The sequence below is a fragment of the Moschus berezovskii genome, chromosome 2, assembly GCF_049115385.1.
Source record: "Moschus berezovskii isolate FMDL1 chromosome 2, NW_MosBer_1.0, whole genome shotgun sequence".
Lineage (NCBI taxonomy): Eukaryota > Metazoa > Chordata > Mammalia > Artiodactyla > Moschidae > Moschus > Moschus berezovskii.
In genome coordinates, this window is record NC_142461.1 from 11090041 (window position 1) to 11104950 (window position 14910).

The 14910-nt window shown below is 45.1% G+C and overlaps 1 protein-coding gene across 6 annotated transcripts in view; it reads right to left on the reverse strand.

Annotated features, from left to right (window-relative positions):
* Positions 1 to 1190: 1190 nt before the first annotated feature.
* PTAFR (platelet activating factor receptor) overlaps positions 1191 to 14910 on the reverse strand; it is a 28180-nt gene continuing 14460 nt past the window's right edge. For 4 of the 6 annotated variants that reach the window (XM_088844064.1, XM_088844067.1, XM_088844087.1 and 1 more), the window contains exon 2: positions 1191 to 4662. In XM_088844064.1, coding sequence (XP_088700190.1) covers positions 3588 to 4662 — 1075 coding nt within the window. In that variant the 3' untranslated portion in view covers positions 1191 to 3587. Of the gene's footprint in view, positions 4663 to 6870; positions 6924 to 9570; positions 9687 to 14910 lie in introns of those variants that run through there. The other 2 variants (XM_088844098.1, XM_055398326.2) reach the window with 2 other exon arrangements.

Here is a 14910-nt window from a genome sequence, read left to right on the forward strand (position 1 = left end):
GGCACAGCTGTGCCTGGTTCTAGTCAGCTGTGACCTGCCCTTACTACTCTAGTGTCTTTGACTCATCTGGATGAGGTAAGGGGCCAGGTCTTCCCTGAGCCAGTGTTCCCTGAGATCACTGGTAATTCCCTGGGGTCAAGACTGAGATCAGGGGAAAATGTGGGGTGAGGCCTTCTTGATGTGCAACATGGCTTGAAAATCCTGATTGGTGATGTTTCATTGAAAGAATTACAACTCAACTTCTTCCATAACCCTGTTACCATTGCAAGAAATGCATTCCACACTATGTAATTTCTTTTTTTTTTTAATTTATTTTATTGGAGGCAAATTACCTTACATTAATATATTGGTTGGTTTTGCCATACATTGACATGAATCTGCCCCGGGTGTACATGTGTTCCCTTTCTTGAACCCCCTTCCCACCTCCCTCTTCCCCATATCACACTATGTAATTTCTACAGTCATGTAGCCCCTCTGAGCCCCATGTTCCTCTCTGTAAGATGAAGGAATTGGACCCTCCCACTTCCAAAAATTCCGATTCTCTGAAAATCCTTGACATCTTTTTAAAAATATAGATATATTAATAGAACTTTGGGAAAATATTCCTTAAATTCTTTCTTAGGTATCCCTAGAGAGTCTTCTTAAACTCTCTCACAGTAAGTGCATGTATGTTTCAGTGTGTGTTCATGTTACACCCTGGGGAAGCAGGATGCTTTTTAGACAGAGCTCATTCTAGTCTCAAGTGAGAAAGGTAGAGACACTGATGATTAAGATTCAATTCCTTCAACTATACTTCAATCTTTTTTTTTTAATTTAAAAAAAGAGATTCAGTTACTGCCCCCAGGGTAGGAAAGAATACACTGAAATGGATAAACTTCAATACTTATTAAGGTATAAAAAAAAATTGCACCCTCTTAGACCTAAAGTGCTGCTAGGTCAATTAACTCATCTGGAGGAATTCAGGAAATCTGCCTGGAGGAGGTGTTCTGGGCTAGGTCAAAAAGAGAAAGCATCTGAGACCGTCACAACCAGGCAGAGGTCATGGGAGGTCACTCGGGGAAGGTGGTTGTATTCAGAGTATGAGATAATGATCAACAGGGTCATAGCATGAGCTGCAACCTAAAATACTCCACCACTCACCTGAGCCTTGGTGGGAGTGAGGTCCTGGCTTCTATGTTGGGGCACCTTTCTGTGAGAAGCAAGGGGGCAAGCACAAGCTATCACCTCAGAAACATTTGTCTCTTTATTGAGCACTTAGAAAATGCAGACCCCTGTGCGCTTTACACACATCACAGCCACGTCTCCTAAAGTGTGCTGTGCAAGTCGTGGGGCACGTGAGGTAACTGTAGGTAGGACGCCAAGAACAATTTGACTTTAATACTGACATTTTATGTTTATGTTTACCCTTTATGCGTGCCAGGTGGCATTCACCTTCATTTACAGTTTAGTTCTAAAGCAACCTTTTAAATAGGTGCAAGTTTTAAAAAGTGACTCCATCTAGAGAAAAATATTTATTGAGCAAAACATACAGATGGTACATGGATCTTGCAAAATTCATGATATAGGTACACAAACAGATGAAATTCCAGAAACACTGCTTTAGCATACAAATATTTATCTCCTTCAGAGCTCTTTCGGTTGCAAAATAACCAATATTATCACTCATTCAAATGAACACGAGCAAAATAGGAGAGTGTATCCTAACAAGGGAATCTCACAAGGACCCAAAGGAAGTAGTGCAGAGTGGAGCTTCGAGAAGGGCTGGGCAAGAGGGCTGGACATAGAAGCGGGTAGCCAGCAGGCCCCTGGGGTCCCCTCTGGTCTCTGCTTGACTCTGCACATCTCTCTCTGAGCAAAGCCATTATCTCTACTACGTTCATACAGATACCTTCCCCACCCTGCTGTGCTGGTGGCACACACACCTCACACATGTAGACACACACACACACTCACAGCTCCAGAGTTTGTATGCATTCAGGTGAGTGGCCCGAAGAACCTGAAAGAGCATCCCTGAATTTTGCTGCTTATTCCTAAGCGAGAACCGATCTGGCCCCACAAGAGCCAGACACTCACCTCTCATCCTCTATTGGACGATTTAGGGGGAACAAAGTCTCAAAAGCAGAGAGACTCTGGGAGGAGCAGTCACCCTGACCAAGAGGTATCTGTTGTTCCTAACAACTCTGAGGTAGGAAATCCAGCTCACAGTCCTTTGGCAGGAAGTGACACAGCCACAGCTTGAACCTGGGTCTGTGTGACACCAAAGTTCAAATTCACTGCGCTGTTCACATGGTCACCTCTGCTAAGTCCAGCCCATGGCGACTGGACCAAGCAGGTTACTGGCCCATTGAGAGGCATTTATCAAAATCAGCCCAGTGTGCCAAAAACCAGGATCCCAGGCTTGCAGGGACACTGGCTGGAAGGGAGGATGGTTTCTGGAAATCGGGGCAGGCTCCTCCAAGCCCCGGGTCTGAGGCTACCAAGGTCACACTACAGGTGCTCAGAGTGCAAGAGGAGGATCAGACATCCAAAGTTTCTCTTGAGAACTTTCCCCCTCTCTTCTGCACCCAGAGTTCAAAGTGCCTGCCTGCCCTAGGGATTATAGTTGCTCCCCTCACCTCCTGAGAGCTAAATCAGAGGGGCCTCCCGGAAAGTGAGGCAGGGAGGGGAGATGACAGCCTCCTTCTGCCCACCCGCAGGCACTTCTCAGCCTGAGTGTCGTTTCCCATGGAAGCCTCTGGGCATCACAGTGGCCTGGAGGGCCCCGATTTGGCTTTGATGGGCCTTGCCCGCCCACGGTGGGTGGCTGCCTCACAGGAGTTACTTCCTCAGAGCTCCTTGTTGAGACAGACAGTGAAGTGGTGGTTGTGTTTCTCCCGCTGCCCCAGAGCTGCCCCAGGCCGGTGGAAGAGACGCATCTGATTCAGGAGAAGGGCCCTCTGTCCTAGTTTTCAGTCCATGCATGTTGTATCTTCTCTGGTCACCACTCGGTAGAGGTTCACCGATGAATTAGGAAAATGTTCCACCAAGTCAGGTGGAAGTGGCTCCCCTTCCACCTGGGACACTCCTCTAGGAAGTGTCGCAAAGACCTTGTGCCTGTGAGTGAGGCTGGGTGGGATCTTCCTAGCTCAGAAGTTGATCCCAAAGATGGTGCCATAGCCAGGGGAGCATCCCTTTCCCCAAACCCCTTCTCTGCCTTTTCAGTGATAACGGGAGTGGTGGTCCAAAACTGGAGGCCTGACTCATTTGGGACTGCCACCTTGGTAGGGTGAACTGGGTGACTCAGGGTCTGCTCCCAAGGACTGCCCCCCTGGTCCTGACATCCCTTCCAGAGCCATCAGACTGGGATGACTCTGCCAGCCAAGGTTATAAGGCATATGTCCAAAGGTGGCTGAAGGGGCTCATTCAAGTTCTGAATTTCCCAGCGGTCTGGTTCTGCCAGCACCCCCACCTTGGTGAGGTAGCCTCCATACCTAACCGGCCACCAGTGCCCAGGGAGGAGGTGCCAGGACCACGGCAGACACCCCTTCCTTCCCGCTCCCCTCAGGTCAGTCGATCATGTCCATGGAGAAGAAGCCTCCGGGCCTAGACTACTTTTTGAGGGATTTGACAGGGACGTCCTTGAGCTGCACGACCACTTCCGTGCCCGTCTCCGAGGTGGCCCGGGAGCACTTGCGGCTCTCGCGCATACTGTACAACTTCTCGGTGAGGTGCTTGCGGAACTTCTTGGTGAGGAAACAGTAGATGATGGGGTCTAAGACGCAGTTGGTACTAAGCAGGCAGAGAGTGACCTGATGCGCGTCGTTAATCGCCTGGTGGAAGTCGGTGTCCTGGAAGCCCAGCTCGGCCAGGGTCCAGGGCAGCTGCACGAGGTGGTGGGGCACAAAACAGATGATGAACACAGCCAGGACCGTGCAGACCATCCAGAGCGCCCGGCGCTTGACCTCGGCGTTGCGCCGCATCTGCATCTGCTGCGTGAGCAGCGTGCGGATGATGACCAGGTTGCAAAAGAGGATGATGAGGAAGACCAGGAAGAAGCTGAACACCAGGAAGACGTGGATGATGAGGACTGGGATGCTGCCCTTCTCGTAATGTTCAAAGCAGCGTGTGATGTTGCCCGAGCCGGTCTTGTTGGGCTCCCTGTTGGTCGAGTCCAGGACGAAGAAGTAGGATGCTGCGCCCACAATGGACACCCAGATAATCAGGGACAGAAGGATGCCACGCTTGCGGGTGGAAGACTGAGCAGTCTTGATGGGCCTTGTCACTGCCTGGAAGCGGTTGTAAGTGATGACAGCCAGGAAGGCCACTGAGCAGTAGGTGTTAATGAAGAAGAAGCAGCCAGTCAGGTTGCACAGGAATTTGGGAAGAATCCAGTCGCCCTGGTTGTAGTAGTAGACGATCCACAGGGGCAGGGTGACCAGGAAGAGCAGGTCAGCCATGGTGAGGTTCACCATGAAAATCTTTATCTCGTTGAATTTCTTGGAAGGGTATAAGCGGGCAAAGACCCACAGCACGTAGCTGTTAGCAATGACCCCCAGCACAAAGACGATGCTGTAAAAAATTGGGAAGAGGGTGTATCGGAACTCGGAGTCCACACGAAAGGAGTTATTTGGCTCCATCGCTATGGGCTGGAAGTGGCGGCTGGTCATAGGATCCTGCCTATTCCTGAAAGACCACATAGGGATTCTGGTTAATGAAGGGCCAACATGGTACTATCTTATTTACTCTGTTTCAAGACTCCTGTTTTGCACATTTAAAAAACTCTAAAATTGATGGCATTTTCCAATTAATTGACAATGTTTTTTCTTCCTACATAAAATAATGGTGTGTTTTTAAAATGAATGGCCTCCGAGATTCAATAAAATCAGAGGCAGTGGAGTTTCTTTTCTCTTTTTTCATTTTAAAACATATCTTTTTATTCTTGACCTCGTTTGGACTTAAAGTTTTAGGTAATCTATTCCTGGAGATGAAATATATACAATTTAAAATATTAATTTAAATTATAATGATTTTAATTTTCTGACAAAATTTGAATATTTTTGTATTGATGAAATTTGAGATAGAAATTTTGATGATAAAGTGTTCTATGTTAAAAAAATAATTTACATGCTCATACAAAATCTGGAAAATACAGAAGTGTAAATTAGGGTGACCCAGAGAATGAAATACAACTATTTATTAGAAAGAACAAGTTAGATCTGATTGTACTGACATGGAAAGTTGTCCCTGGATAATATCATTAAGTAAAACAAAACAAAAAAATTGGCATGAACTCATTGTATATGTGTATATGATATAGAAAATGGTCTAGAATGATATACCTCAAAGTGTTGACAAGTAAGTAACTTCTAGGAAGAGGAGGTAGAGGTGGTGGGAAGGATATTTACTTTATACTTTTTGTTTGTTTGAACTTTTTAGGAGCATGTTTTGCTTTAATAATTTTAAAATTTTAAATGTAATTTGAAAATAAAAGTATAGTGGAGAAACCCAAAAGACATTGCATTAATCAAGCAATCAAGAGTAGCATCATCGTTAGTAAAACATAGCAACATCAAGTACACCTGGTATGATGTACTGAAAAGCACCCATCACGTCAGTGGTATTTTTGTCAAAAATGCAGAATCTCAATTTGGTCATGAGAAAACATCAGACAAACTTAAATTGTGTGACATTCCACCAAATAAATGATCAAAAGTGTCAAGGTTGGAACTTCCCTGGTGGTTCAGTGGCTAACACGCTGCACTTCCATTGTAGGGGGCCTGGGTCTCAACCTTGGTCAGGGAACTAGATGCCACATGCCACATTTCTAAGACCCAGCACAGTCAAATAAATAAATAAGGTCATGAAAGACAAGGAAAGACTGGGGAGTTAGCGTAGATCAGAGGCTACTAAGGAGACATAGGACAACTAAGTGAGACATGGGATCCTGGGTTGGTATCTGGGGGAAAATGTCATTAGAGGAAAAACTAGTGAAGTTCAAATAAGGTCTATAATTTAGATAACTCAGTATCCATGTTGATGTCCTGGTTTTGATCACTGTACTGTAGTTTATGAATTGAGAATGTTGGGTGAAGTCCATACATGAGCTCTTTGTACTATTTTGCAAACTTTTTAAAGGCCCCAAATCATTTAAAAACAAAAAGTTTTTTTTTTTTAAAGTATGGTTGATCCTTGGACAACACAGGTTTGAATTGTGTGGGTCCACTTATATATGGATTTTTTAAAAATTAAATACATACTACAATACCACATAATCCATGGTTGGTTGAATCCACAGATATGGAACCCCATAGAGGTAGGGCTGACTAAAATTATAAGCAGATTTTCAATTGGGTGGAGGGTTGGCTCCCTTAGCTCCTGAGTTGTTCAAGATTCAACTGTATGTTCAGTTCAGTTCAGTTCAGTTCAGCCTCTCAGTCGTGTCTGACTCTCTGCGACCCCATGAATCACAGAAGATTAAAGCTAGCCATAATTGCACTAATAAAGTCTGGTCCATTTCCAACAGTTCTTCACTCCCATCCATTTTCCATCAAAACCAGTGTTTCCTCCCCTCCACTCTTGTTCCTCCTACTATGGTATCATCACATGAGCCTGGAAGCACCTCTGATATTTGTGTTGCAGCTGAGGGGGTGGGATGGCAAGAGACTCAGTTGGGATTAAGCAAGGCCCGAAGTTCATCATGTATCACAGTCCAGAGAAAAAAGTAGGGAACTGACAGCAAGAAGCAAGGAAGACAATACTTAGGAGCGGGCTTCCCTGGCAGTCCAGTGGATGGGACTCCATGCTCCCAATGCAGGGGGCACAGGTTCAATCCCTGGTCAGGGAAGTAGGATCCTGCACGCTGCCAAAAAAAACCGAAACACTTAGGAGTACCTCTTTTGAAGCCAGGCGTTCTCCTCAGTACTCCTCATTCTTCCTCAGTAGTACTTCCACTACTTCCTTTGAGTCTCACAAAAATCCCTTTGACACAGGAAGCAAAATTCCCATTTTACAGAGAATCATGTGGTCATGTGACTTGCCGAAGGTCACACAGCATTATGGAATGGAGCCAGAATCTCAAATCTGGTTCATTCATACACTTATCCAATAAATATTTCTGAACTCCAACTGCATGTCAGGCTCACTGCTAAACTCAGGAGAGGCAGGGTGAAAAGGACAGACAGGACCATGCCCTCAGGGAAATTATAGTCTCATAGGGGAGACAGACAAAGGCAATGTAAACAAACTTAGTTGCTATACAAAGAAAATGGGGTGTTGATATGAAGAAAAAAAGAGACCTACTTTGAAAGAAAGTGACACTTCTGTTGAGGCCTGAAAGAGGAGTCGAGGAAGAGCGCTCCAGGCAGAGGGATCTGTGTGGGTCTAGGACTAGGGCAGGAGAGTTTCAGGAACTGAAAAAAACAGCCATCTGATGACCCTTGACCTGACGTCCGGCTGCAGTTCCACCTCCATCTCGTGCCACCTTCTCACCGGGTTCCAGCCAAAACGGACTTCCCAGGTGGGTCTCCAAGCCCACCCAGGACTCTCCTGCCTGAGCCATGCACACCCATGCCCCGGTCTGGGAATCTCTCCCGGATCTACATATACTTCCACCTGGCCAGCTCCAGCTCTTGCTTCAGATCTTCGCTTCATTTCACTCCTTCACAGAGTTTCTCAGTGAGCTCCAGGTCAGGTCAGGTCCCATCTCAAAACTCCTCTGAAATCTTAGCTCGATTTTCATCATATTCTTGTTTGTATGATTGCTTCACCCTCTCCCACTTAACTGTGAGCAGAACAAGATCAAGGACTTTGTCTATTCTACTCTATTCCCAGCACCGTGAACCAATAAATAAAAAGAAGAGGGGGCTTCCCTGGTGGCTCAGTGGTAAAGAATCCACCTGCCGATGCAGGAGATCCCTGGTCTGGGAAGATCCCTTTTGCTGTGGAGAAACTAAGCCCATGCACCACAATTATTGAGCCTGTGATCTAGAGCCCGTGCTCTGCAACAAAAGAAGCCACAGCAATGAGAAGCCCGCACACCTCAACTAGAGAGTATCCTCTGCTCTCTGCAACTAGAGAAAGACCCATGCAGAAACGAACATCCAGCACAGCCAAAAATAAAAAATAACTAAATTTAAAATTTAAAAAAGTTTAAAGGAATGGGTTAGGCTTGTTAATTACACCCACCCTTTAAGGAGCCCCAGAGTATTGGAAACACTTGAAGAAGTCTAGGGATACTTCCAGGTGAATTTTGTTGATTGAAAAAATTTTTGTTCTTTGCTCCATTTAGTATGGTGGTGGTTTGTCTATGTTAACTGAATAAATGTAGGTTCCATTATTCAAATACATCATTGTGATTCCTTAAAAACAAAAAACTCACCCTCCAGTGAAATTGTGAATTACATAGTAGATTTGAATTACATAATTCTTTAAATTTCTACCAGAGTACAGTTGATTCACAATGCTGTGTTAGTTTCAGATGTGCAATGAAGTAAATCAGTTTCACACATACATAAGTTGTTTCCTCAGCAGCAAATTGCTAGCTTCTACTCAGCTGGGAACTTTACCACTCCTAAAGGTGACCTATCCTGCCATCTCATTCCAAAGGTAGAGGATAATAACTCACAAAGAGTGGTCCATGTAAATAAGGGACGCGAGAGAGCTTTCAGGGGATCTGTGAGGTCAAAACAATCATCATAATAATACCAAGACATTATTTGTCCTTTTCACTGTGTTGACATTTGTGCTAATGTTACAAAAGGGTAAATAAAACTGCTGGTTCCTTAGCACCAGTCAAGGCAGAGTCACCAAACTGTCACAGGTGCCATATTCTTCACAGCCATGCATTCCATGTAAAAAAAAAAAAAAAGCCAATTTCGCTTTTAAATGTCTTTGATAAAGAAAGGAAATTATTTTATTAAATCTTAAGTACACTTCTTTTAATTGTTTCATTTCTTAAAATTTTTATTTTTTAATATTTTTCTTTTTTGGCTTCCCTGAATCTTAGTTGTGGCATGTCAGATCTTTGATCTTTAGTTCCATCATTTGGAATCTTTATTTGAGGCATGTGGGATTTTTAGTTGCAGCATGTGGGATCCAGTTCCCCAACCAAGAATCGAATCTGGACCCCAGCGCTGGGAGCACTGAGTCTTAGCCACAGGACCACCAGGGAAGTCCCTACACATCTTTTTAATAATCTGTGTATCAGAATGGGAAGTACCTAGGAAACATCACTGCTGCAAACTGGAATACAGTGGTTGTCTTCAGAAAAAGACCATTGTGCCATTGTTTGAGTTGTGAGCTGAGCTGTTTTTCATATTACCGTTGTCACTTGAAAAAATGACTGGCAAACTACAGTGTTTTCAAAGACTTGGGTATTTGGCAGATTTTTCTCAAATATAAATAAAGTGAACCTGTCTCATCAAGGAAAACAAATGATGCATTCTTGTTGCCAATGATAAAAGTTGAACTTAACAAGAGAAAACTAGAAGTTTTGGAAAATTGTATCCGCCAGCATGAGGTTGACAGCTTTCCAAAAGATAAAGAATGTTCTGATGAGCTTGGTAGTTACATTAATAAATGCAATTTTTATACCTTATAATTGTTGTTCTTGTTTTGTCACTGAGTCGTGTCTGACTCTTGACAACCCCATGGACCGCAATGCTCCAGGCTTCCCTGTCCTTCAAATACCTCATAATGAAAGGTCAATACTTGGAAGACCTATATATCTCAGTGAACCAATGCTTTCCAAAAGTGGAAAACATGATGTTTCCAAGTTACACAGAGGTAAAAGATTCAAAGGGCAAGACAGACCAATATATTGCAGTGCTAACAGATAACAAGGGACTTTCCTGGTAGTCCACTGGTTAAGGATCCACCTGCCGATGCAGGAGACACAGGTTTGGCTCCTGGTTTGGGAAGATGTGTGGAGCAATGAAACCCATGTGCCGCAACTACAGAGCAGTGCCCTGGAGCCGGCGCTCCGCGACTAGCGAGGAGCCACTGCAAGGAGAAGCTCACGCACTGCAACTGGAGAAGGCCACTCACAGCAGCAAAGATCCAGTGCGGTCAAAAAGTTAATAAGTGAATAAATAATTTTTTAAAACAGAATATCATCAAGTAGTCTGAGAAAGTCTATTAAAATATTTCTCCCTTTACAAATTAACAGCTGTGGGAGGGCAGATTTTCTTCATATGCACAGTAGATTGAATGAGGAAGTGGCCGTGAGAACCCAGCTGTCTTCCATAGAACCCAACGTTAAAGAGACTGGAAAAGAAAAACGTGAATTAATGCTACTCTTCTCCCTAAATTGTTTACATTTTGAAAACTTTAGTTACTTTCTACTCAAACCATGATTTATGTTAACACGAACTGAGTTTATTATTGTTTTCATATTTAAAAACAAAATGTTTTAGAATGTCATTTTTGCTTTTGAATAGAGTAAACATTGGTAGATATAACACATATAAACAAAAGTTCTCTGGAACCCTCAATAATTTTGAAGAATATAAAAAGATCCTGAGACTAGAAAATTTAAAAATCAATGCTCCATCATGTCAGCTCCTCCTCCTTCCCTTCATTTCTGATGAGCCTGAGACGCCCCTTCATCTGGGACTGTCCTTGTTTCTTTTTCCTGCTGGACAAAACCCTCATGCCTTAGGGGACCCTGTTCCTGGGGTCTGAGAGGCAGGGAGGCAGCCCACAATTGGACTGGGTGGTGTGGGGTGCTCACTGTGGGTCTTTAAGGAAGCAGCATCCCTAACCACCCCCCACCCCAACCCTTCTCCCCAACCAAGTCCCTTCCTCTTCTTGGGTTTAGGCTCCAGTTCAGCAGGGTAGGGAAAACTCCAGAACTATCTTTCTCCAGACAAAGGACTCCATCCAGCACACTCTCCTGGGCCCTGACCCCTGTACCACGCCTGCCCAGGCCTATTGAGGAAGTCTTCCCTCCCAGATCAGAATTAGAGTAAAGTTTGGGAGGTGTTCACCTGGGTGCAAAATTCAAGGGAACATCAAAAACCTCGGTCATCCAGATAAATAACATTTTAATGCAATTTAAAGAATCCAAATCAGTATTACTGACTCTTCCTTTTGCCTCAGACTCCAATATGGCCCTGCCTGGCACTATTACCCAACCTTCATTGAAAATTTTGGTATTTTGTTCATCATGGATTTGGGGGTGGGATGGGGTTTGGGGGGCATTAATTGTTTATTTAAAAAATACTCTCACCATGTGAATGGGGCATACCACCTCACAGCGCAGCTCCCCCATTGGGTCACTCACTCACACCTTCACTGGACAAGCTCACAGCTGGGCCTCTGAAAACAGACTTTGTCTCTGTCCTTCAGGGACTAACAGACCATTTTCAAGAGAGAGATGCAGAAGTAAATAAGTGATAACCGAAGGACAGGGAAGCCTGGCGCTCTGCAGTCCATGGGGTCACAAGGAGTCGGATACAACTTAGCGACTGAACAGGTGTTATGGTGGAGGTTCTAGATGTCAGGGTCATTCTGAGTGGTGCCCATGGCCCAGACTCGAGGGTCCAGAACAACTCCTGCTTAGGCTGAAGGAAGAGAAGGAGGTAGCCTGATGCAGCTGGGAGAGAGGAAGAGACCTGGAAGAAAGTAGAGAATGTGCCTTCTTCTCGGGGAACTTGAAAAGATTGGCTTGGCTAAAACTGGAGAAGGGAAAGGCTGCCCACTCCAGTATTCTGGCCTGGAGAATTCCATGGACTGTATAGTCCATGGGGTCGCAAAGAGTCAGACATGACTGAGCGACTTGCACTTTCACTTTTCACTAAGGGGATGGGGTGATGGTGAGGAGAGGCAGGACCTGCAAAGTAAGCATCATCAGTCTACTGAAGCAGGGTCTTGAATTTTAGGCTTCAAGAGTTTGTACTTGCTTCTGCAGGAAACCGGGAGTCATTGAAGTATGCAGCATTTCGTGTTTATGGAAGATGACTTTGAGCACTGTGTTGTTGTTCAGTCATTAAGTCGCGTCTGACTCTTTGCAACCCCATGGGCTGCAGCACACCAGGCTCCCCTGTCCTTCACTATCTCCAGGAGTTTGCTCAAATTCACATCCACTGAATCAGTGATATTATCCAACCATCTCATCCTCTGTTGCCCTCTTCTCCTCCTGCCCTCAATCTTTCCTAGAATCGGGGTCTATTCCAATGAGTCAGCTCTTCATACCAGGTGGCCAAAGGACTGGAGCTTCGGCTTCGGCATCAGTTCTTCTAATGAATATTCAAGGTTGATTTCCTTTAGGATTGACTGGTTTGATCTCCTGGCAGTCCAAGAGCCTCTCAAGAGTCTTCTCCAGCACCACAGTTTGAAAGCATCGGTTCTTCGGTGCTCAGTATTCTTCATGGCCCAATTCTCACATCCATTTGACTGTTGTGTACAGAACAAACTGGAGGGGCTTCAGGTCAGAGGCAGAGAGATGGTGAAAAAGATCACTGCAATTGTCCGGAGGGCTGGAGGCTTGGACCATGGCAGATCATAGGGAAATGGATTTCTGCGAGAATGATTCAGAGGTAGAATGGATAGAACTTAGTGATGCAAGGGACAGTGGTTGACAGAAAGGGAGGAGATACAAATAGCCAGGTTTCTGACCCAGATGATTAGATCTGGGTACTGTCTGTCTTCACAGAGATGACATTGAAGAGGAAGAGTATGCGGGTAGGGAGGAGGAATTCCATGAGGGTCATGTCACAGGTATAGTGCCTAAGAAACCTCCAGGAGAATCCTGAAGAGCCCAGCGTTAAAAGAGAAGTCAGAGGAGGAGGGAAAACCTAGGAAGGAGGTAGGGACAGGATGGTCAAGAGACAGGAGAAGGACCAGGGGAGCGCCACACTGGAGTCCTCACGCGAAGAAAGTTTCGAGAGTGTGGGAAAAGTGGCCAATGGTGTGAAAAGCCACAGCAAGATCCAGTACAATGCAGACAGAAAAGCAAATATTGCATGGGGCCACTTGGAAATCTATCCTACATGATCAGAGGGAGAGCAGTTTCCTGATCGGAGCATGAGTGGAGGAGTGAGTGCGAGGCAAGGAAGTGGAACGTCAAATTCTCATTCAAGAATCTGAGCTGAGCAAATAAATTCTGTGTGTGGGCCATGTGCGTACCCTGATTTAAACAAACTGTGAAAAAATATTTGCTAGACAACTGGGAGAATTCCAACACAAAGTATTAGATGGAATTAAGAAATCACTGCGGATGCTGATTGCAGCCATGAAATAAAAAGACACTCCTTGGAAGGAACATTATGACCAACCTAGATAGCATATTAAAAAGCAGAGACATTACTTTGCCAACAAAGGTCCGTCTAGTCAAGGCTATGGTTTTTCCCGTGGTCATGTATGGATGTGAGAGTTGGACTGTGAAGAAAGCTGATCGCCGAAGAATTGATGCTTTTGAACTGTGGTGTTGGAGAAGACTCTTGAGAGTCCCTTGGACTGCAAGGAGATCCAACCAGTCCATTCTAAAGGAGATCAATCCTGGGTGTTCATTGGAGGGACTGATGCTAAAGCTGAAACTCCAACAGTTGGCCACCTTATGGGAAGAGTTGACTCACTGGAAAAGACTCTGATGCTGGGAAAGATTGGGGGCGGGAGGATAAGGGGACGACAGAGAGTGAGATGGCTGGATGGCATCACCGACTCGATGGACATGAGATTGAGTGAACTCTGGGAGTTGGTGATGGACAGGGAGGCCTGGCGTGCTGTGATTCACGGGGTCGCAGACAGTTGGACACGACTGAGCGACTGAAATGAACTGAAGACATTGATGCTGGGAATTCCCTAATAGTCCAATGGTTAGGATTCCACACTGGTCAGGGAACTAAGCTCCCTCAAACTGCACAGCACAGCCAAAAAAAGAAAAGAAATTGATGCTAATTTTGTGAGGCTGTAATTTTGATATATTGGTTATATATTTTTAGATTTTTTTTTTTTTGCCACACTGCCCAGCATGTGGGATCCTAGGTCACCAACCATGGATTGAACCCACACCCACTATAGTGGAAGTTCATAGTCCTAACTACTGGATCACCAGGGAAGTCTCTAGTTTTAGATTTTAATTCCTTATCTATTATATACACAAACTATTTATGCAAAGAGCCAACTCATTGGAAAAGACACTGATGTTGGGAAAGATTGAGTACAGGAGGAGAAGGGGGCGGGCAGAAGATGAGATGGTTGGATGGCATCACCAATTCAATAGACATGAGTTTGAGCAAACTCCGGAAGATAGTGAAGGACAGGGAAACCTGGTGTGCTGCAGTCCATGTGGTCACAAAGAGTCTGACACAACTTAGCAACTGAACAACAAAAAGAATTTATAGGTAGGATTATACAGTATCTCGGTTTTGCTTTAAAATATTCCAGGAAAAACACACCTGTGGGCTAATCTCATGTGAGAAGCATTTTCCCAGGAACCCAAACTGTGACAACATGTACTTGGGTCTGTCCTACCCCAGATCCTCCCCAGTCCACACGGCCCCACAGGAGGCTGAGCAAAAGAAGGCCTCTTTCTTCCAGACACAGGACCAGAATCAGTGTGGAAGTCTCAGGTAGAAACCCTGCCTTTGCTCGGAGCCTTGTCCTTGGTGCCTCCAGTACCCACCACCCAGACTCTTGCTACTTCTGCTGCTTTCCATCAAGTTCCAGGTCCCCAGGTGACTCCCACTCCCTTGGCCTTCCTCCCGAATATGGTGCGCAGAAGTCCCCTCGCATCAACAGAACCCTTGAAATCACCCAAAATGTAACCAGTCGAGTCTCCTCTGGGTCTGGGACTCATCCACCCACACCTTCATTCATGCTTCCCTCCTGCTCTCTGGCTGGTTGACTACTGGTCATCCTTTAAGGCCTCCGTTCCTCCAGGTAGTTTTTCTTAAACCTCCCTGACCCTTTTATTCCCTGCTTTCTCCTCCC